General features: G+C 24.0%; 1 protein-coding gene across 2 annotated transcripts; it reads right to left on the bottom strand.

The window, feature by feature from the left end:
• Positions 1 to 3,674: 3,674 nt before the first annotated feature.
• On the bottom strand, positions 3,675 to 24,997 carry LOC129615231 (nicotinate phosphoribosyltransferase). Of its 2 annotated transcripts, XM_055530338.1 has the most exons (12): positions 24,838 to 24,997; positions 20,103 to 20,266; positions 17,374 to 17,544; positions 17,078 to 17,288; positions 16,883 to 17,010; positions 13,143 to 13,283; positions 12,862 to 13,033; positions 11,079 to 11,531; positions 4,835 to 5,100; positions 4,636 to 4,762; positions 4,282 to 4,564; positions 3,675 to 4,213 (listed from the first exon to the last, which is right to left on the bottom strand). In XM_055530338.1, exons 2-12 carry the CDS (start codon positions 20,179 to 20,181, stop codon positions 4,136 to 4,138), a joined length of 2,109 nt encoding a protein of 702 aa, XP_055386313.1. In that variant the 5' UTR covers positions 20,182 to 20,266; positions 24,838 to 24,997; the 3' UTR covers positions 3,675 to 4,135. The 2 variants fall into 2 exon arrangements, with proteins under 2 accessions (XP_055386313.1, XP_055386314.1); XM_055530339.1 differs by lacking the exon at positions 11,079 to 11,531 and having other exon boundaries at positions 3,680 to 4,213.
• Between the last annotated feature and the right edge of the window lie 98 nt (positions 24,998 to 25,095).

Below are 25,095 nucleotides of genomic sequence, written 5' to 3'. Positions count from 1 at the left end.
CTATAACTTCAGTGTTTTTGGCGCTAATTCTTCTGGTTCGATATAATTTTTCCACATTTATATGAGCTGATATTTAAGCTTTTCGTAAAATTCAGTCTCTAATAATTTAATCATTAATGTAAAGTTATGTTTTTATTCTTTTTTTAGATAGCTGTAAACTAGGATTCAAGAAAATTAGTGAAAATATTCTATGTCTTTTAATAATACCGAGAGCTTTTCCTTATTTTTCTCCATACGATTAGAATTGTAAAACTAAATATAAATTGCAAAATGTACGTGAAAATTTTGTAGTTTTAAACCAAAAAAACTCAACTTAAATTGAGGGCATGATCACGTATCTCGTTATTTTACTCGCTAAGTGAGAAGAAGGTGAATTTGTATAATGTATTTTTCGAGTAAGAAGAATTTTTTCATATCCCGCAGCATGTATACAAAATTTAATCACTATTTATTCACTTCAAGGGGGAAAGGTTCAGTCAATAACTTTAAAAAACTTCAAAAACCCAATTGAAAAAATGAGTAATCTTAATGGAAAATGAAATATCCATTAGAAAAAAGGAAGATTGTGATTTGAAAGTGACAAAAATTAAGATGAAAAAGCGAAATTTTTTTTTTCCCTCCTGGTGCTTTCATTTCATTACATTATACAACCGCCTCGCATACACACAATAAATGCTCCATCGTTTCGTCTTCCTTCAGGCATAGACAACAGAATCCGTCGCACGCTCTGCCTATCCTTCTCAGATGGACCAACGAGAGACAGTGTCCAGCAAGGACACTGGACCATTGTTCTTGGTGCCAAGCGATTCGTATAACAGAAGTTGAAATGCTAAAAACTTGAAGAAACTACTCATAGTTGATACACAATACATTTGTGATAAAAACAACTACGTTTATGATTTTGCCTGATGAATCTACGTTTATGATTTTACCTGAGCGAAATTTGTCTGATGTGTTTGAGTTTTTTTAAGTAAACTTATAAAAATGTTAACAGATTTGCTTATCAAAAGTATTTTACCTTGTTATAAAATTAATATTAAGATATTACCTATAGCCCTAAAATCCAAAATGTGGTTTCTTTACAATACATATTACTATTATTACAAAAATATTTAAAAAGATAAATAAAACTTTCCAAATTTTATTATAGAAAGATTTATGTATATTTATTATTTTACAATTAAAAATATAAACAATTTTATTTTACTTTAGTGTTTATAACAAAATATGGATATTTATTGTTCTTTTCATTAATTCTATACAATTTTACAACTGTTTTATTCTATTTTATTAATATTTAACCCCGTGAGTTTAATGTTTTTTTAGTAACAAATGTGCTAAATATTGTTGAAAATTTTATTATTTCTTTTATTTTTTAAAAGATGAAATTTAAATTTGAACATCAAATTTTCTAAACTAAATTTATAATGACATTAGAATAACTAATTAAATTGTGCTCAACTCAACGTTTCTAAAAAACGTAATTTGAAGATGGTATGCTATATTTACTTTATTTGTGCTTTATTTTTTAATCGAAACTGTATAATATAAACTGGTTAAAGGACATTTTCGTTTTATGTATGTATGTACATGCATATTTACATAAATGTACATATGTATATGCTTTCTTAAATCTTAGGCAATGTCCGCAAATAGATCTACAAAAGTTTTAAAATTTTGGAGATTTTTTTATTTTTAATTTTTACAAAGCAAATAACATGTAGTGTAGAGAACCAATTTAATACGGTTATAGAAAGTTTTCTTAAGATCGTTTTAAAATCATTCGATTTATTGAATACATATATTTTAAATAATGATTTCTAATACACAAAGGAATCAGAGATATCAAGAAGAACCTCCTTCTTATGATGATTACGAACAACGAGCAAAAACAACCTAGGAATTTCAATCGTCAACGCGTTCCACCGCCGCCTTTGAAATCGCAATAAATTAAGAAGAGTCAACCGGATCTCGCGCCATCTCACAAATCTGAATTAAGAACAAATGAGCGCAATGACCCGATATTAGGAAATGATGCTGTATTGGTTATGGGTGCTGCTGAAGTTTTCAAGAGAGACACGTGAATAGAGACTTCGCAATCGATTTTTCACAATTTATTACTATAATTGAACAATCATATTACAAAATGGTGCACGATGATAGAGCTCTCGAAAAGTACATGTCGTTATCAATGTACCAATATTATAATATCATTATGTTGTGGAAAAAGATAATACGCGTCCTGTCAGTTAAGAATGATCTGACATTAGAATTTTCTCGCTTCGAATCGTTAGTACCGGAACGATTCGTAATTCCAACAGAGATTATGAGCTATTTGAGTGGGGTCGGAAACATTATCGACGAGAGAGGAAAGGACAACATCCTCTGGGTCGCACCCATGAGAGACACCCTTGTTCGTGGACTTCGTTGTAATTTTGGTAGAATATCACCAACTATTCACTATTTATATGAAACGGTACCAGCACCAATCATTGTGCTTCTTCAGATCAATGCTGATTTACAAAATACATTGGATGAAGAAAATTTTGATCCAGTTTGGGATTTACCTGCATCCCTTTCTCCTGCGCAAAATCCCTTTGTCCACGCTTTACAACCCAATAGAAATTTACTTGATTATAGAAGAGTGGCAAGACTATCATCTAATCAAATAACAACGTTAACAAATTTAAATATACCAAGAAAACAGGGTGAGTTCCACGATATAACACATATACATGAAATTCCTATACATCAAGGACTGTTAAACACTGTGCATGATTATCTTCAATCTTCGAAAGCTAAGAGTCTTTCACTCATGCCAGATAATACATCAGGTTCGTTGGCTCAAATACCATACTTAATTCGCACCCGAGAGTCAACTCAGTCCTCAACACTACAGATTGTAGAGAAGGCCGTGATAAGTGCATCACCAACGCAGACTTCGATTCATATAGCAATGGATTCAGTAATTTACCGTTATAGGGTAAATCGGATATTACCACCACGATATGTTGAGGAGTATGGGGTAGATTATTTATGCTACGACTTTAACTCCGATGAGGTTCCTGATCCTTGGATTCAAACATCTAATACAATATTTAATTAAGGTATCTGCTCTGGATGGAATCAGGAAGAATTCACACACGCCGAAGCAGACGGCATCGCAGTAGCTGAATATGTGGAACGCAGCCGTGTCGACGTGAAGCGACAATAGTGTGAATGATAAGTCTTGATGAGGTAGTGATTCACATAGGTTAACGTTATTCAGAATAAAATTCATGGAAATTATTTGAAAGGGATCAATCTAGAATTATTGACAAATTTACACATAAAAAATGCGTGAAATTTTAAAGCACAATAACAAAAAAAAACCGGCTATAATATCAATAAGAATTTTTTGGCAAAAAAACTAGTTATGATTTTTGCAACTCAAAAATTCAAAAGTAAATAGTAAACATTTGCCGTAAAATAACAATTACATATTATGCTAATTTTTATGCACGTCTTCATTTTCATTTTGATAATCCAATTTTGCAGATAAACTGATATAAAAATCAAACTTTGCTATAAAAATTTAAAATATTATTATTTAATAATATATTGATTTAAAAAAAACTTTGCTATAAAAATCCGAAAGCTATTTTCCTTTCTTAGAATTTTAGAAGTTTGTGTCGATAGTTAATAATTAAAAAATTGTGCTTGACAATACAAAGTGGGTTTTAAAAATTTTGTTTTGGAGTAATTTTAATAGGAAAGTTTTGTTCTATAGATAAAAGTAACTATGTATGTATTAATATCGTTGTTGGAAGCTATTTTAAAAAACCAACACTATATTGAGTTTCTTGAACTAAGAACTCGTTGGTAGGTGCTAAAAGTATCATGGTTACAAAAATATATCAATTTGATCTTAATAACAATTAAGTTTTAAAACATTATAAAAATAAATATTTAAAATTTTTTAAAGTGAAACTTCAAAAAGGAACAAATGTTTTTGTTCACTTACTAAAAAAAAAAAAAAAAGTGTTTAAAATTTTCCATTTCCCTATTTTTACCATTTTTACTTTATGTACAATTTCATTAGTAAACAGCAAAGGATATATTAAAAAATTAATACTTGATTAATTTTTTATATGGATCATGAAAGTTCACCTATGGGCGCATTCTTGAGCCATAAATCATGAATAAAATTATATAAGTTATCACTGACTGCAACCTTAAAATAAAAAAAGATAAATATTTTTTTAAAATTTAAATTATATTGTAAATTAAATAATAAATTACTTTGTACGGGGTTGGATTTAAAGTTCTTTTATGATCATTCCTTAATGTTTTTAGTGAAGATTGAACTTTTTCACGTACTTCATCCAAAGTTGGAAGTTTCTGATGTATACGTCCATTTTTCCAATAAAGCTTATATAAAGGTTCAACTATACTTGGAATTACGTAAGCCCGTTTTGATTCTTGGAATGGATGTCGACATAATACCTTTTGTCCCACTTCAGGAGGTGATTCACTGACTTTTTGTAATAAATCAATTAAAGCATGGCCATCAGCGCTATATAATCTAAAATTAAATAAAATTATATAACTTTTGTTTTTCAATTTTCAAATTTTCAATATTTTATAAGCATTTACCTATATGCATTTTTGTTACCGGGCATTGTAACTTTTTCAACATCTTGACTCAGCTTAATTCTGGCATGACCATTTATTTCGACCAATTTAAATACACAACCTAAAGCTGGCTGTCTTTGGCAAGTTACTGAAATTTTAATTTAAATATATGATCATTAATTTAAATTTTGTTTTATTACAAAATAATGTTATATTTTACCTAAATGTGTTCCAATACCAAAACAATCTATCTTATGGCCTTGTTCATTCAAACTTAAAATTGTATCTTCGTTAATATCGTTTGATGCTACAATTGTTAATGTATTAAACCATGGAATTTGAAATTTTTCGGCAACTTTTCCAAACGAATCACGAGCCAAACACGATAAATATGCTAAATCACCAGAATCAATGCGAATTCCAATAGCTCGATAATCTAAATCATTTAGAGCTAAAGCTACAGCACAAAAATTTAGTAAACCACTTCTGAAAATTATAAGAATATATAATAAATATAATGAGTGATCTTTATGATATAAATAATTTCAACTGTTATTCTTATTCAATGAATTAAACCGAGAATTTTCAAGCTTTTGAGAAATAATTTTTTGCCAATTTAAAAACATATTATTAAAAAATTGATTCCACTAAATTTATCTATGTATCTATTCAGTGCCTTTGGTAATCGACAATTAAAATTAAATAATTTTTTTCGCAAGTACTAATGAAAAACTTTTGTTCACGAAAAACAGTTTTAAAACCTTGCTTCAATAATTTTTTACTCATCATACTTAAAAATTATACTATTATTTAGATCTTTAAAATATTTTATGATTATATAGTATCTACGTACGTACATATGTACTTAAATCCAATTTTAAGAAATTTTATTTTATGTTTTCATGACTATGCAAAATAGTATTAAATGAAATTATTTTAAAAAATTATGTTTGAAAATATTTTGATCGTATGATTCAAAAGTGAGATGCGAAAAATGTCAGTAGTTTAAGATAATCTTTTGTTTTGTGAATACATACATACATACATACATGCGTATATGGGATTTTACAAGAAAAAAAAATCAGTTTTAGAACAAAGTACCTGAATAATAATATGAAATGTTAATAATATGGTTTTAATTTTAATAGTATATAGAGACAGCATGTTCTGAAAAATATTCTTGTATTATTAAAATTTATTAAATGAATATGCTTCCTAAAAAAATACACTGACTTCATTGTTGCATTTTTAAGGAATTAAAAATTTATCTTTTCACCCCTTAATATTGAATTTTACTTCTTATATCAATCTGATGAATCTGATTTTCTTCAGCTTTGGTAAACTGCACATGTCGCACATATGGCATATTATCTTAGTACAAATAAAGTGTCTTTTTCAGAAATGTGTCTTTCAATTATTTAAACTAAGTGCTAAAATAAAAAAAAAATGCATAAAACGAGCAAATCAGACAAATGATAACAAGTCCATCATTCCAAATGATCATACAAGTTATGTTTAATTGATAACCGCAACAATGTTTCTTATTTCAACCCAATATTATTGAAAACAAAAGAAAGGAATACAAATCATATAATTAGATTAATTTTTTTTATCTACTGCTTAAAATTTAATCAAAATACAGTTTACCAAAATTTTAGTAAATAATTAAAGATTAATTTTGCAATAATAAATTTTGACTATAAAAAATTTTGTAGTAGAAGCCTTAAAAATAAAGAACACAAATCTTGGTGACTTTGGGTAACATATAACAGATAAGAATCTAGTCAGAATATTTACTGTAATATTTTGTGATAGAAACTAATTTTGGTAGTACAATAGAATTTTACTCGTTTCAAAAATAAAATAGTGAAATAAATTGTGACCTGTCCACTTCTTTTATAACCATTATGTAAAAATGCCAAACATAATAATTTATAACCTTTTTTTTTAGGTTATCATAAAAATAAACTACAAATTTCAAAGCGTTAATAAAATATTTCAGTTCCTTGTCAAACTAGTGCACACAACTTTAAAATTCAAAGTTTGAATACTATAAATTAATAGTGTTCAGCTGCTTCTTACTTAAAATATTCCCAAATATTATGAATAATTCAAGGCTTTGCAATTTTTTTGTTAAAGGGTATTTTGTTAAAGATTCAACAGTGTACTTTTTCAATTTAACTATCGTTCAATAATTGTTTAATTGTTTTTTGTCGTGGTAATTTACATACAATTTGCATGTGCATGTGCAAAATCAAATATAAATTCTGCAGATTAATAATCTAAAATATTCAGAAACAAAACAAAAAAATAAAAAAATAAAATAATAAATATAAAATATTACATATTATTTTATTTAAGTTTTTCTTTTTATCATTTTTACCGTTCTGAGAAGGTAACAGTTGCATAAATTTGAATTTACTAACCTTTTTATTTATAGAAAGAGATTCGTGTCTTATAAGATTTTTAGTAACTGTCCAAATCAATACGTCTGCCAAAAAAAGCCGGGAAGTCTTTTCGAACTATGTATTTATTAACATATACATTAATGTTAAAAAAATGTATTAAATTCACAGTTAGTATTCTTTTACATTTTTAAGTTAATTTTGTATATTGATATACGTGAAATAAACTTATATTTTTTAAATTAAAAATAATATTATTTGTTTTAATAAAAATTTAAATTTAAATCAAAACCCCTACCATAAGTGAAAATTCAAATAAATTCCTAAAATTGAGAAGAAGTTATAAGCTGATACTAAATTTATTCACTCAGATCACAATCGTTACAAAACTGCTTACAAATAATTGAGAACGTTGAAAATTATTTATTTCAAGAAAACTGCATAATCTGCATTGTTGATGGAAAATTAAATAATAAATTAAAATTTATATTCTAACACGAATTTGAATTATTATACTTATATTGAATTTTATTGCATTCCTAATGTAAGGATATTTAGAGAAAATTTTTTTTTATTGTTTCTATATTAAAAAATATTTGATCAACTAAATATAATATCAGCATTTTTAAATTTACTGTATTGCAATATTTATGTAATGCTATTACTATCTTTTTGATGGATTTTGATTTTTTACACAGAGTGCTTTAGCAACAAGTAAGTTACGAAAATCAAAAATAGTGATAATTTGTTGAGTTTACAAATTTTATTAAGGTCTTTAAAATCATGAAATAGAAATGATCTTCTTCCTATATCTCTAGAAACCATATAAGATTTTTTAACGTTTAATGTCTCAAATTAAAGCTTAAGCAGCTGGGCAAACCTCTGTAAAAAGCATTTTGGAAGCTTCAAAAAATTTCCCGGAAAATTAACAATTCACAACATTATATAATTTTCTTTAAACATTTAATTTCCAAAAAAAAAAAACTTGAATTTCTGAAAAAACATATAAAACCAAATAATGCGCTGTTCTTATTTTTAAGCTCTCTAAAATGCTTTTCAAAAATTGCTTGCTTGAAGATTTTTCCTGTTTTTCTTTGACACGGAGCTTAAATACACAAAAATTCCAAAAAATTATTTTAAAATGCCTGTAGTTCGGCAACGGTTCCGATTTGACACTATATTCAGAACAAAAATTTTACTCATTTCCAACCATATACCATGGTGTCTAACTTGTTGCCGAATCACCCCGTATACTTGCTACTGCATTAGAAAAATCATGGTCAAAAATTTGAAATTCAAAGAAACGAAAATGGTAACACTAACTAAAATTTGCCAATCCTATATTATTTCTTATCCTATAACATATATTATTAAGTAGAAATCAATATAGCTAATAAAATAATTTATTAATTATTAAAATATAAGAAATAAGAAGAGAAAAATATGAAGTTTTCGTGATGTTTCATCAGTCACTAATTCTAAATTACGTAAAATTTCCTAATATTAAATTTATTAGAAACTGTAACTGTAAAGTTGATAATCTATACTCAAATTGTCCGACTAATAATTCAGAATCAATAGATTATTAACTTTTGTGTTTAAAAGAAAATTTTTGTTAGACTCTCTTACTAATTATTAAAATACCAATGAATATATTTAATATAAGCATAATTGAGTTAATTTTAAATTATTAATAAGTAAAAAAAAAATAAAATTTTATTTCACGTAATATACAAAAAAAAATAAAACTTAAACACAAATTAAATGAAAACACCAGGATTTAACATAGCATAATGTAAAAAAACAAACTGAACAACTGAACCTAATTATGTATTTAATTATGTTTTTATTATGTTTCATAAATAATGTAAACGTTCTGTATATGATGGAAATCAATTTATGAAACAACTTATGAATAACTTTTACAAATGTAGTCAATGATGAATGATATCAGAAAATCAAATATGTATTTTGTAAAGCAATTAGTATAAAAAAAAATTTAAACAGAAAAGCACAAAATATTTTAATCATGTAAAACTTTTAAAATTTTTATTTAAAATCATACTGAGTAATTCCATGTAGAATGATTAACATACAATGAAAGATTATTAAAAAAAAAAGCGTGTATCAAAGTTATTTTACTGTTAAAACAGTAACATAGTTAAACTTTTCTTTACAATTGATAGCTTGTAACAGTTTTTAAAGTTAAAATCTGACAAAATAATTAAAAATTAATATACAACTTTTTCTCTCTAGATTTAATGCAAAATAAGAACTTTATAAATTAAAATTTTGGTTAAATAGACAGTGAACAGACTTACACATTTCATATAGCCCCCAAATAAAAAAAAAACTATACGATAGAAGGAATTCACATTAACATCGCAAAGATATTATTAATTCATAACTGAATTTTATTATTAGGTATTTCTAATATAAATTAAAGAATTAATCAATTATTATATTTTTTTGTTTTATTGTTAGATAATGGAAATTATGAAAGAGTTTGTGTCAAATTTCATACAAGTGTAATAATACAAATCTATTATATTAAACAATTATATAGCTATATGAAAATATCATACATTTTTTTATACATGATTATATTTAAATTAATTTTTTAAATTGTGGATGAAATCGATCTTAAATATTTTCCGAATACTTTCAATGAATGTAATAAATTTCATAACATATAGAACATATAGGAAACATGCATTTAAATATGTATATGTGTTTTGTTTTAAAGATCACAAATATATTTTAGTGTTTTTTACATGGGCAGTGTGGTAAAAAAAAAGTTGTTTTCATGCAAATAAATAATTTGGCGAGCAAAATGATTTTTTCTTGAAAATTACAATAAAATAATCATTATTTACTTTTATAATAATCATTATTTTATTCGAAATCAATTTTATAAATTTTTTTTTAAATATACATAGAGAAAGTTTCAAATTTTTTTAGAGAAATTCTATTGAATCTTAAAAATTATTTTATTTGATTTGTTATTTCGTGCTAAAAACTAATAATTAAACCTAATATTATAAAAATCGAATGTATAACATTATTTTTTTACAATATCATACATTATAATATTTCAACATATTTATCGTAGTAAAGCGTCTACGTACAACACAATATTCGCGAAATTTAAAACTAGTCTGCAAAAGTATTTGATATTGTTAAAAGACACTAAATTATGAAATAATTAAAGTTGAAACTATATATTTTTTTATTGTTTAAATAAAATCCTGAAGGTTAATAAACAGAGTGGTCCAGTTTCAGTGTAAATCAAAATTTTATCTTTGAATAACTATAAATTGAAAACGGTAAATTTGGCAGGGCATATCGTTATGTAGGTCTATCAATAGAGAAAGCTTTTGAACAAGTTATTGTTGTAACTTCAACATCCCAAACCTGGAATCGATATTCGTAAGATAGAAATTTTTTAAATCCGAATTCTTTAAATCCCTCCAAAACAACCCCTAAATGTCTGAGCTCTAACATGGCGCCCGCACCCGCACTCAGCCAAACAATTATTTTCCCTAAAAAACGCCAAGTAAGTGTAATCGAGCACGATTACAGCAGAACCGGACCACCCACTATAAATCTAATATTATTCTAAGATTCTTAATAGATCCTACGTAATATAATTTCAAATATACATTTTATTTCAGAAAAATGTGTCAAGATTAATTAGTAATTATGCTATTTCAAAAAAAAATATGATAATGAAATTTCGTACAAAATTTTTTTTTCAAAGATAAATTTCATTTAAGATTTTAAAATTCGAACAGCTTGATCATTTTGTTAACTTTTAAACAATATACATAATTGCAATTTAATTTAAATTACATATTAGATTTACTTTTATATCATACATCATTGACCTAATTACATTTGATTTTTTTGACTGATATTATTAACAAAACGGTTCGTTACTTTTATTAAATATTTTATTCGCAGTAAATGAAATTGTTAATAAAATAAATAATTATAAACTAATTATTTTTTTTCGAAAAGAATAAAAAAATTCTTGTTAATTTTTTTTAACGTAGTTACCTGTATGACTTCCCAGCGGTTTTTAGCAAATCATTAGTCGTTCTATTATTTGAAACCAAATTGGGAATGATGTTGGAAGAAAATCCATTTGTACTTGTTTTATTGTTTGTACTTTGTTGTAAAGTAGAAGTATTATAACGTCTCCTTTTTTTATTTGTTCCATTAATCGAAAGATCTTTATTTCCATTCACTGATGGTATAAAGGTCGATATTGCTTTATTACTTACACTACTTCCGTTATTATCAATATTTATGTTACATTTATCATTACTATTATTTTTGTTATCACTACTACTTTTATTACTACTATCATTTGTAATATCAATTTTGTTATAATTATTTGATAAATCAATTGTACTCATTAATTGTGTCTCACTTGCTTGTGTTGTTCCATTTTTTTTTATAAATTTCCCATTATTTGGGGTATTAGCAACCACTGTCTCATCACATAAACTATGTATACGAAAATAATATTTGTATAAAGAATTGTTTTTTTTTTTAAAGAAAAATTATTCGCCAAAGGTTAGAATATCAGAGAGGCGGTTCGTGACGATTACGAATAGAATTGAAAGTAATTTTCCATTTTCAAACATTTCAGTTTTAGTTGCTCTTTTTACTTACTTAAAATAATTATCCTATTTATTATAAGTCTAAAATATTTTTTTTTCAAATATAAAGTAGATCTTTCAATAATAAATTCCTAATCGCCACGAGTGAATGTATGGGCAATAATGAAATTTTAAAACAAGTTTTGTTAAAAATTAAAAAAAACTATTTTACTTTCATTTTATTAATATATTGGAAATAAAATAGAAAATAGTAAATCATAAGTAACTTTGCATATTCAAAAAAAAAATATATATAATAAATAAAAACGAAAACTAATAATGATGAGGAAATGTTTATGGTATATGTATATAACATACGATGATTCAATTAAGATCGAAAAGTTTATATTGGATATTTACCAAAATGCAGATCTAACCCTGGTTTGATTTATTCAACAATACAATTTCAATTGCTGAATAAGCCAAATTGACGTTAGATATGCATTTTAATATACAATGATTTATTTGCAATAAGTTTAATTAAATATTTATTTTAAACGTGTTTCTATATCAATTATCAAATAGAAATTTGGAGGAAAAAAATGTTCTTTGATAATTGCTAACAATCAATTTAATTTAAGTTTTTATGTTTTTTTTTATTTCTAATGTAAAATTTTGCATGTATCAATTAAGTACTAGTTCTGCACTTAATTTAAAATTAAAATTTTTATATGGATTAAAAAATGTGACTCCTTTGTAATGTGCAAAAAAACTGCTTTCTTCCTTTAAACAAGTGTAATTGTAATGAATAACTTTCCCTTATTTCTCTAACAACCTCTCTAAATTTTTATGTAGAAGCACTAAAAAAATCTTTTACTTTATAAATTTAATTCTAGTTAAAATTATAAAACCCAAATAAAAATTTTAAGCAAAATAAAATATCAGTACATAATATATTTCATCTCAAATTACATTTCTTCTGGACATGCATATTTAGTGCAAAAGAATATTTCTTGGGCATATAACTAGGTCGTCCCTTCTCGACAATTACATTGTTCATTTTTAGAAGAGAAAATATTTTTTTTCTAACTCAAAAGCTTTTTAATGTTAATTTGTATTACTAAAGAATGCAGAAAAATTATATGTTTATCTAATTTAAAAAAAAATGTGTTTACAGTATTCTTAAAAAAATATGTAAATAAATAAATAAATTTGTAAAAGATTAATTTATGTACCTTTTCACATCATATGTATCAACAAGTGCCATAAATCCATCAGGAAATGCAATAGCGAAAGAGACCATTGCTGCTAATTCACCTTCACTTGATTCTTCCGGTGAAATATCTAGTAACTGTGATAAAGCTTGCCGATGATTGATTGCAAGATCTAATAAATCAATTGGTAGACCTACAAATTGTAATTACAAAAAAAATTATCAAAAAAAAAAAACAAATTTTCTTTATACAATACATTGTATGTATGCAAATATTTTCAAATTATAAAAGTAATAATGTACCTGTTGTTCTATGATTTAAAATTCTTGTTTTTAATTCAGAGATTCCAGTAAAAGAAGTAATATAAGCGTGAGCATGAGTTCCTTTTACTGGAATATTAAAAAGTTTACCCGCCAAAACATTAGATGTACCATCAAAGCCGCCTGAAAATTAAAAATAAAATTAAAAAAATAAGGTTGCTTTAAATTTAATAGATTTTATAAAATTAAAAAAAAAAAATTTAGTTTAGAAACTGTAATGATTATAAGCTGAAAACGTATGAAAAATTTAATAATGCATAATAGACTATGGTTACTAGATAAAACCTACAGTTACTCCTTTAGATAGTTACTCAAACTAGCGCTAAAGTGTTATCAAGGAATTTATTTAAAGACTTTTGTTAGAGAAAACTATAAAAAAAAACTTTTGTTTGAATGATATTAGCTTTCCTTTGATGTTTCTAAACTGTTACAATCACAGATTTACAAAGCTCGTTATTGAGAAAAGCGTTAACAAAATAAATATATAAAGTCAAACTATCGTAATAGACAAATTTTATTCAAACATATCAAAATCAAAAATAATAAAATGAATCATTAACATTAGTAATACCCCGCCTAATATAAAAATGTTGTAAACGGTTATTTCAAAAAATAAGTTTTCCATAAGGAAACATTCCCGGCGTTTCAGTATTTAAGATGCTTTTATATTACATACATACATATGTACATCTCTCTAGAATTTTTAAATAGAATTTGCAAAATGCATACGTATGTATTTATATAGGTACATACATACATATATCCACACGTGTTATCAGCTGTTAAAAAATATTGGAATTTGAATTGCTTGTAACATGTAAGGTTATGCCTATTGACATTACATTTTTATTTTTTTCATCATTTCGACGATTATCGCATTGTTTAATATAGAAAAATAAAATATAGATTTATTTATCAATATTTAACCTTCATACCAAATCAAAGTCTATAACACATGTATGTGATATATTAAGGTATATTACCAATACCTTAATATATCAAAATAAAAATAGCTTCTTCAACTTCAAGGTCAATCAAACTTTATAGTTTTCCTAACGTGTAAAATTTACCCTTCAAAATAGTGAAGGTGCAAAAATTTTTTTGGAATCTATTTACAAAATTATTATTAAGTATTTGAAAAATGTTTTAACTTTTTTCTTTTGTAATTTTTCACGGTTTGCATGTTTTTGGAAATTATAAAAATTAAATATAACTGAAATATGAAAGAGCTTCAAATAATACATATATAAATGCATACATACATACATGTAGATCTAACTGTATAATTTTGACATTGATCTAAAGATAGAAAATGCTAGTGCGAAATTTCTCGTTTTTTTTTCTCGTGGTAAATACCAAGAAAACGTTAATTTGACTTTCTAGTCAAATATAAATGTTAGGGATGGTTCTTTACGCAATAATGACTCGACTTTACTGCTATAAAACATTCAAGATTTTTGTAAACACGTATTATAACAGTAATAATTGTTTGGAATATGATAATTATCTTTTTTGATGACATATGTACATATAACAAATTTATAACAGTTGATTGTTTTACATAAAAGTGTCAAAATAATTTTTTTTTTTGAAATTTTCTTTTGAAAATAATAAAATTTTCCATATTAAAATTTTGATATTGATAATTTTGTTTAATATAAAGTAAATGGTATTTGTTATTAATATTCAAATACGCAATGAATTCTTTCAATTACATTAAACCCCCCTTACATAGTCGATATATCACACAAAACCTATGAACCATATGTATACGAGTATGTATGTATTTTTTTTTGTTATTTTTTATATTTTTACTATTAAAATTTTTAAGTAAACTAAACTTCCTTCCTAAACAATTCTTAAAGTTACGAAAAAATAAATTGTATTTTTGTAAGATTTTCCCATATATAAGTAATAATTTTACTTAACAAATAAAATAGGACTGGTCTGGATTTTCCAAACTGAATTTTTATAATTTTCATAAAATTTTATTTTTCATACATTATTCACATTCAAATCCATATTACAAGTTTTGACGAAATTAATAAAAAAGTAAAAGTATACTTATAAAAATTATAATATACGAGTAATAGAAAGTCGGTGGGAGTTTAAATTAGCTATATTCTAAAGTATTTATGCGGATTTTTAAAAATGTGTTTTATAATTTCTTACGTTACGCTAATAGAGTTAACAAAAATAATAATTATCAAAGAGGTTAAATTCACTTTAACAGATTGTACCATGTCCTAAAATCTAAACAATTCGTACCATTCCGTGTCATGATTACCATTATTCACTTCTTTCATTTTTTAAATTGAAAGTAAGAAAAATTGCAAACTAAAAAAAAAAAAAAAAAAAACAAAGTTTTTTTGTTATAAACTGGATCGTGTTCATCGATAGCAATTCTTAAGCTTTTTTTTCATTTGTATTCTTTTGTTATACACCTATTTGGCTAGCATTTTATAAGTAATACCTTATAACTTTATATGAAAAGGAGTAATATGATTTTGGTTGACACGAAATTTACCATTATGCACATACATTTTTTTTAAAACATTCATAATAGAGAAAATAAAATATTTTTATGACTTTATTGTTATGAAGTAAAATTCATACAAGCATACATATATTAAATATGTGTTAAAATTGCTTTTTAAAATACTAAAAAAGTTTTATAATTAACAATTTCTCTTTCTTATAAAACGTGAGCTCATTTTTCAGATTTAACGCTTATTTAGTATGATTTTTATTTGAAATCATTCTCTGTTTGCACAATATTATTAATATCCACAATCAATATTTAAAAATAATTCATATAGATATAAAATTTCTGAAAAAATGTAATTAACAACTTAAGATCTTTATATTTTGGTTAAATGCCTTACCCTTATGATTTTGAATTTGTGAATGTCTGTATTATACTTAATGTTTGTCAAATAAAACTTTATTTACTAACTTGTTATGTTTCGAGGAACTATATTGAATGTAATTAATATTTGAATCTAAAACAAAAACAGGATTTTAAACATGTATGTTAGTTGCACATTATTAAACAATTCAGATATTAATTTTTAATAAATTAATGTTATTATGATTATAAGCCATTTTCCTAAATATTCGAAAATGAAGTGCATTCGAATACTAACAATTTAATTTTTTTAATAATCGCAATATATAATCAATTATGTATACTTAACTTAATCTTAAAAATTATTTTATTTTAGAATAAATTAAACAATAAAATAAAATTTTATAGTTAAGAAAAAACAAACATATTTTGGGTAAATTAAATACGTAAACTAAATTACTAATTTAAAATAATTATTTCAAATTTCTGAGCGAACAGTTTTCCGAACAAGATTTGTGAAATTTGTGAAATTGTAAATTATATCATATTGTAGAAAAATTGAACCTGACTTACAATTTTTTAAGAAATTCATGATTAATAATGCATTAACCAGACGAATGAATGGTATTATAAAAAAGTTTATGGTCATATATTTACATAAATAACTAAAATGTTGTAAATTATGTATTTTCTTGCAATATTTCTACTGACTACAATTTTGTATAACGATTTTTTTGTGAGAAACTAATCAATTTTTTTAAGATCCTATTATGTATCTCCTTAAAAAGAAATTACAAATGTGATAAATTTTACTATTTTAAACACCAAAAAAAATTTTTAATGTTAAACGTTAAACTATTAAATTAAAACATACCAATATAAGAGTATTTTGAAGCTGATAAACCACCGTCTGGTCCTTGTGCCCTTCTTAATCCAAATTCTAATAATTTAACATTCTTACCAGCTACCATACGATAACGTGCTGCATTTGTAGCCATTAAACTAATTTCAAAATAAACAACATTTATATATTTAATCCAATTGAATTAAAAAATGTAATTATTCAAACCTTGCATAATTAACCAGAGTTAAAAGTGTTGTTTCTAATAGTTGAACTGAAATTAAAGGACCTTCAATTTTAATTAAAGGAACCCTTGGAAACACAACCTGTCCTTCATCAATAGCATAAAGTGTTACATCTTTCGCAGTTAAATTTCTTAAGTACTCAAAAAATTCATCTTCAATGCTTTCGGGCAAAGTCCGTTTTAAGTAGCATATATCTAAAATATTTATATTAATACAATTTATTTATAGATATAATAATACAAAATCAATAAACGGATACATGGATCAATAACAACTTACCACTATCTGAATAATGAAAATTATCTAAAAATTTTAGACATTCTTCAAGACCAGCAAATATTGTAAATTCCCCATGAAATGGATTTGATCGAAAAAATAGATCAAAAACGCTATAATCATCAATTTTTCCAGATTTCCAGTAAGCATAAGCCATAGTTATCTGATATAAATCTATATAGCAAATAAAAAAGTAAAATATTAATAAATTGATATTTTGAAGTAAAGTTTACAGTGATAAGCTTAGAAAATATTATTGATAAAAATTGAAAATTGTTTTATTGTGGCAAGTTTCGAATCAATCGTGTTTGCGGATCAAACGATATAATCTGTTTATAAATAACAAATTTTTTTTTTTCTATTTCTAAATATTTCTTTTTTTCTTTCATTTCTAAATATATTCTATCCGATTTCAATCTCAATAGATTTTTACTTTAGAATACTCCAATAATTTTGCATTGATATGATTCATATTTACTTAGAAATGAATATAAAATTCATGAAACTAGAATTTTCAATACAAATTTACTAGTTTTAAGAGATAAGTTCATCTAGTACCCATAGTATAAGGCTTATATTTTAATTTAGTCAGAAGGCAAGAAAAAAATACACAGAAATGAGAATATGAACAAAAAGTTTGATACACTTTATTAAAATAAGTGCAAACAAATATACGCAAAATTAAATGCTATGTTATGTCTGCATTAGTATCATTTAGCATCATGGATTAATTTAAATATGTTCAATATCATTTATTATCGGTTTTGAATTAAATTACAAATTAACAAAGTTTATAAATAAATAATTAAAACCAGTATTTATGGACAACGTTAATTAAATTTTAAACAGAATTCAAAACATTTTTTTTTATTTTACTTGTTTGAATTTTTAAAAATTTTCTTTTCACACAAAAATGTATGTAAATAATTGCATAATATCGTACCCTGTAAATATGTATATATATATATACATTGTGTATGTAAACATGCATAATGAATAACAAAATATTTTTTTTAAGCAAAATTCCGGATTTTCCCTTTTAACATAAAGTTATAAGTACACAGGCATATAAAACAAAGTCAATGGAAACTTAAAATAAACTTTTCAGTATAATCAAATTTTTATCTTTGATAAGCACAATTTCAGATAGGTTCCTCTGTCTATATACATACATATGTATGCATGTATGAACATACTTTTTAATCATTATAAACAAAACTTATTTCATTTTGGTTGTGAATCAAAATAGAAGGCAATAAAATTTTTTTTTAAATAAAACCAACATTAATTTACTAAAATTTAAATAACAAAGTTATTTATAACATATAACATAGTAGTTATTTATAACTACTTACAAAAATGTTATAACTACTTACTTTTCATGTTTGTAATAATATGTTTGTATGTATAGAAGTATGACTGCGGTGTTCTCATTTAAATTTTCATAAACATATATTTATTAATATTTAATAATCTACATTAATTTATTTTACATACATATAATAATGATTTAAAATTTTTGGTATAAACTCAGAGCAAGCTGTATGTGGCTTATAAGTTAGCACATTTCCCGTCGACACTCGAATTAAAAAAAAAAAAAAAAAATGTTTTACTTAGATTATTCTCGAATATATTAATAGATCGTCTTATTGCATACGTTTGGGTGAAATCAAAAATTAAAAACACTTTATACAGTGATCTAAGTTTGACAAGATCACCGTTATTGAAAAAATTTCTTATATTATTTTACCGTTATTTTTAGATTTTCAAATTATATTTTAAATATTATGCAGACATTGAGAAAAAAATACGTACATATATAATAATTCAAACAAATCAATAAGTATACGCAACTCCAAAAAAGTGAAGATTTTAAACGTCTTATTAAAATTCATTCAAAATTTAATATTCGACCCATCACTGAGCAATTACACTTTAACTATCAATCAAATAAAGGTTAAGTACAAGATGATCAAAGAATTTCAAACCTTATTCTCATCATGCATTGCGAACTGAAATGAATTTTTTACACTCGCCATAGCATTAAATTCCACTTTTTTTTAAATTAATATTCTTCTTGCACTGTTTAAAAGTTTGTGTTTTCGTTTTGAAAATTTATACCAATATGGAATTAAATTCCCTCTAAGTATAGCGCATGAGAGTCAAAATTTAAAAAAAAAATCAGTATATTAAAATGAAACATTGCATAAAATATAAAAAAGAATCAGTGTATAAGTTTTTCAAAAATTGAATTCAGAATGTCTCACAAAAACACTCAAAAATTTAAAGACGTCTTGAAATTATTATTAATTATTAAATAAAACAAAATAATATTGTCAAGATTACCGAATACACATACATATTTACGATTGAGTTTTAAAACGTTTCTATAAAATGTAAATTAATATTTTTTAAAAAAAGAATTAAATATAACAATGCATTCAATTTACAATATAATTCTTCGGGAAATTCCCGATTTACATAAAAAATTGCCTTATATTCTGTTATAGCCGTTTTTTTCCCGCGCTTATATCATTAAAAAAAAAACAAGTACCTAATTGATTACTAATTTTTTTATTTGCCAACAACTTACTTTAAATTAAAAAATTTTTTGATAAAGTTTAAGAATTTTAAAAAATATTGTACAAGTTTAAGGTCTAAAAAAAACTAATTCCTATGTACATATATCGAAATATGTGGATTAAATTTTCGAATACTTATATTGTACTTACCAGTTAACAAAGGTTGCACAATTCCGTTCTGGTTTCCTGGTGTTCTATCAAAATATGTTTCCCTTTCGTTATCCGTCATATTTAAAATTTTACTGATTCTTCTTTTTTTTTATTTATTTGTATTAATAAAACTTTAAATCTTTTCCCTAAATTTTTCCAAAATCCTATATGGATAAGAAAAAAAAAATCAAAATTAATTTATATTTACATAGGTATATATTTAATAAATTTAAATTTTTATTTATGCATGGTATACATATAGTTTGATTTTCGTAAAGTACAGTTCACGTTATTTTAATAAAAAATTAAACGGTTATCATAAACAAAATTTATATGAACATATTGTCTGCTGATCAATTCGAATTTAATATTAATAGCAATAAATTAAAAACTGATTGAATGTCATGTAAAATACAGAAAAAAAATTATTATCAAGTTTTAAATTCAATAATTTTAAATCTAAATATTTTAATACTTTCCTATTAAAAAGACAAAAATGTTCTAAACTAATAGAGCTTCAATGAAGTACTGAATATCTAAATTGTGCAATCTGAACTATAGTCAGAAAGAATGTTTTACTTTTTATTTATTCGAAATCATAATATTAAATTCATCAATACACAGATATACGTATAATAAGCACAAAACTTATACATATATGTATGTACATAAATTAAAACTGTCAAATCAATTCACAATATAAACATTATGATTTTCGATACTCCCAATCAGGGTTGCCACTCGTTAGACTTGAAAATGTAGTACATACATTATTGAAAATAAAAATACATAGTCAATTTAACAAGAAAACACTAAATAATATTGTAGTTTGTAGTATAACAGTAAAATATTTTACTATATGAATATAAAATTCACAATGAAATTAGATAATGTAAATATTGGTGATTTGAATTCAATCAATTTTATAGGCTAATTAATTAATTTTCACAAGCTAATTTAATTCATTAAATAATTTTTTCACTGAAATTATAATTGGTTTACATTTTTTTTACATTTCTACGAATGTATACAATAATATACTTCTCAATGAACTGCTACACAATAAAAAAATTGTTTTGGATGGTAGTATAATATGTACATACATAATAATAATAATATGATGATATTTAATTTATAACATAAAGTACATAATGTAGTAAAAATAGGAAAGAAAAAAACTATATTTCACAATATTTTTATATTGTAATACTATAATTTGTGTATTTTGTATAAATTTTTTTTAAATTAAAGTATTGAAATCATATACGTGTTTATTGTAACTTTTTAAGCAATATTTAATATTAATTTTTCAAAGCCTTAGAATAATTTCCTTAAAAAAAAAACGCAAAAACGAATATACCTTTTGATTATCACATAGCAAAAGGTTTTTGTTTTATTTAAAAAATCGCTTTTACACTATGATATTAATTGATAATTTATTTTAATAGAGGATAAAATTTTTTAAACTTGATTTTTTCTTTAATTTTTCTTTGAGTAAAAATATAAAATAGGTCTAATGATACTAGGATTTCCTTACACTTTAGAAAAAATTTTTTTATGTTAAAGGATATCAAGCTATTTTCACCTTAAAAAGGTGTTTTTTTTTTGTATATGTATATATAGTAAAAAAAATGTGTATTTTTGTATTCTTGTTTTTGATTTTTATTGATCAAACAAGTAAAAAATTCCGCTATTACATTAGCTCTAAAAGTTAATGTCAAATTTATTTTGCAATTTAATGACCTATAACAAAAAAAAACCATTATGCTTTAATAATAAAAATGTGATTCGAAATCACCAGAACCTTGTTTTTATCGGTCGATGAGGAAACAAAATAGAAACATAAATATTCCATGTTAGAAAAGCGAAAAAATATTAAAGAGTCCTTCTGGGTCTATATAATATTCACATTAATTAGGATGCACGGATAAAGATGAAGCTATTAAAACAGTTTAAAAACCAAATTAGAATAAAATATCTCTATTAATTTTACGTAACAGTTACTGAAGTTACTTGCAAAGAAATGTCTAAATTTTTTTATAATTTGGAATTTGCAATTCTTCTCATTTCCAAACAAGAAAAAAACGTTTTTCTTATATGCATTTAAGAACTTGATAGATTATAGCCTGATCCTTGATGACTTTTATGTGAACACAAATTGCATTTAAATTTTTAGTGTATTCTTAACTGAGTCCAAATTAGAAATTTCGTTGCAAGTATAGTACAATTTAAAAGACATTTGATAATATTAGAGTATCCCTGACATTGAAATTGTAATAATACCGTTCATTCAAAATATACGATTCTGCAAATACTAATTACAGAATAAGCATAATAGGCTGAATTCTGCATTAATACAGTATTTTTGTAATTCCGATCTCAGGGTATATAGCTGAATGAGTTGTAACTTTGTGCTCTTGTATTTCATTACTTTGCTATTTTTTATTGTATTTTATTTAAATAATGCTCTCTTTTTTTATTACTTTTACAAATGTCATTTAGAAGTTACATTACGTAACTTTGTTTCAACAGCTACTATTATAATAAAATTTTTATTCTTTATTTTATTTTTGAAATAAACCGTATCGACCAGTATTTTTTGATATATTCGCTTAACATTTTTTTATTTATTCACTTTTTGGTAAAACATATTCACTTTTTTAATTTCTTGTTAATTAAGAACTATTTTTTTAATGCAATAAAACTTTGAAATATATTGCTATGTAAATAATTATTTATTTTATTTAATACATAAAACTTGTTTACGATACATCAAACGTATTGTAGGAATTTAGAAAGCAAATTTTATAATGAACACAAGTTACCGTAAAGCATTATATTTATTTATTATTATTGTTTGTGCATGTCTGAAAATATCCCATCCATCTATCCCACCCATGCATATCTCATCCCATACTTTGATGACATTACTGTGCATATGTACATTTTGCAAAACAAATAATGATATTAGATATTTCATTATTATTACAGTATTACTTATCACACTATAGCATAATAAAAAGTTAGTATAGATAATTTTTCAAAATCTAATTTAAAAAAATCTTATAAATTTTGTGCTCATCTTATAAAAAATCAGCTTTTTCATGTTTCCCGAAGAGTTTCAAGAGAAAAATTTAAACAACGAAATTCTAAATCATGTATTTATTACTAATGTAGTGTTACGGATCTTAAATTTTAATTTTCTACAAAGAAAAGTAAGTTTTGGAAAAAAAGATATACGTATGCGATAAAGAGTGAAGGTTTTAAGATAATTTTTCATATTATATTAGTTTCCATAGCATACCTTCCAAAAAAAAATATTGAAAATATTTCTTCAAAAATCGTGAAATCATCTAAATGGTAAGTTAAAATTTATATTTTGAAAGAAAAATTTATTTCGGTCATCCTTCACGTACATATGTATGTACATATATTTTTAATATTTTACTAAAACCAATAACTTTTTAAAACAAACCATTAGCTATATTACTTAATTCTTAATTAAGTAATTTTAATACACGCTGTTTTGCTATACATACATGAACACAAAGATGATTACTTGAAATGAATAAATAACATGAAATCATATATTTATGTACATATACATAAATATTTTTAAATAACATACGTCTCAACCCAAGGTGTACAAGAACTGTTATTTAATAAAATATTAAAAAGTAGGTAAGTACCAATAACAAACTAAGGATTACTTTTAATTTTAATAATTAACTATGGATAAAGCTTAATAAACAATTTTTCAACTAAATATTTTTTTTTAATATTAATGTCCCTTAAAATTATTCCATAAATTCAAAAATATTTTAAGTATACGAGTACATATGTATGTACAAATGTATTTAGAAATTTTTACGGTTTGAAACTATTTTTATACTTTCTATGAAACGTAGGAGACAATTTTTACAGTCTATAAAAAGATTATGTTTGTTTAAAATCAGAAGATATTAAACAGTTTTGAAACTAAAAAAACGCGATAACATCAGTTTGTAGGCTCATTCATATTATATGCGAAATATTGCTTTAAGTATATGCATGCATAACTTTGTGTAGCCAAAACTTCGTCAACTTTGGTTTTTTCAAATTCTTTTAAGTTAAAGCTAAGTTTTTTTATATTACTATATGCTAAATATACTATAAGCGAAGAAAGGTTAATTTATTCAAAAATATTGTGAAATACTTTCAATAAAATAATATTAATATGCTTCATAGAAAATATCAATTGTAAAATATTAATAATATGTATGTAGGTATATTGTATGCGCGAAGTAGATATGTAAATACATACATAAATTACAATATTTATGATACAATCGCTGTATACCATTAGAATAGATAAGTTAGCATGCATGGTACATATTTAAAATATTCTCGCCTGAAAGTATATACATACATATGAATGTATGTGTTCGGAATGAATGATAAAAGCACTGATAAAAGAATAAATAATCAATACTAATATAAAAATTATAAAATACACAAAATTTATAATTTAAAAATACCTAAGCAATTTAGCAATTAAAAAAAATAAGTAATTTAAATTAATTCTTTAAAATATGATATTTATTTTATAATAATTTATTTAAATATTGCAGTTTCAAAGTAAATATATGTATAACTTTATTTTGCCGCCGATTTACATTTCTACTATGTCCTTCACATCACCTTCGCTGTTTTATAAGCTTAACACTATCTTAAAAAATATTTAAACACCACTTACATTCAAATTCATGCCTTGTAATTTACTTTAAAACTTAAGTATATTGACTAAATTGTACAATTTTTTTTTTGTTTTTTTTTTGTGTTAATAACAAATCTAAATAAAATTAATTAGTAATATTTTGATTTCACATAAAAAAAATGAATTTGACACTTTTCATGTTGCCAATTCAACTACAAAAATATTTATTTGACACTTCTAATGTTGTCATTTGTTCTACAAAAAAAAAGAAAAATTCTACAGAAAAAGAGTTGTCAT

Source organism: Condylostylus longicornis, unplaced genomic scaffold (genome assembly GCF_029603195.1).
Source record: "Condylostylus longicornis isolate FDR11 unplaced genomic scaffold, ASM2960319v2 ptg000135l, whole genome shotgun sequence".
Lineage (NCBI taxonomy): Eukaryota > Metazoa > Arthropoda > Insecta > Diptera > Dolichopodidae > Condylostylus > Condylostylus longicornis.
This window is presented reverse-complemented; position numbering and strand designations above follow the sequence as displayed.

Bases quoted from the DNA above. Each gene is read 5' to 3' on its own strand.
- LOC129615231 (XM_055530338.1), bottom strand. From the start codon at position 20,181: ATGACGGATAACGAAAGGGAAACATATTTTGATAGAACACCAGGAAAC. The intron at 4,763-4,834 runs GTAAAATATAAC...TTAAAATTTCAG, and splicing joins TGGTATTGGAACACATTTAG to TAACTTGCCAAAGACAGCCA. The intron at 4,565-4,635 runs GTAAATGCTTAT...ATTTAATTTTAG, and splicing joins GGTAACAAAAATGCATATAG to ATTATATAGCGCTGATGGCC.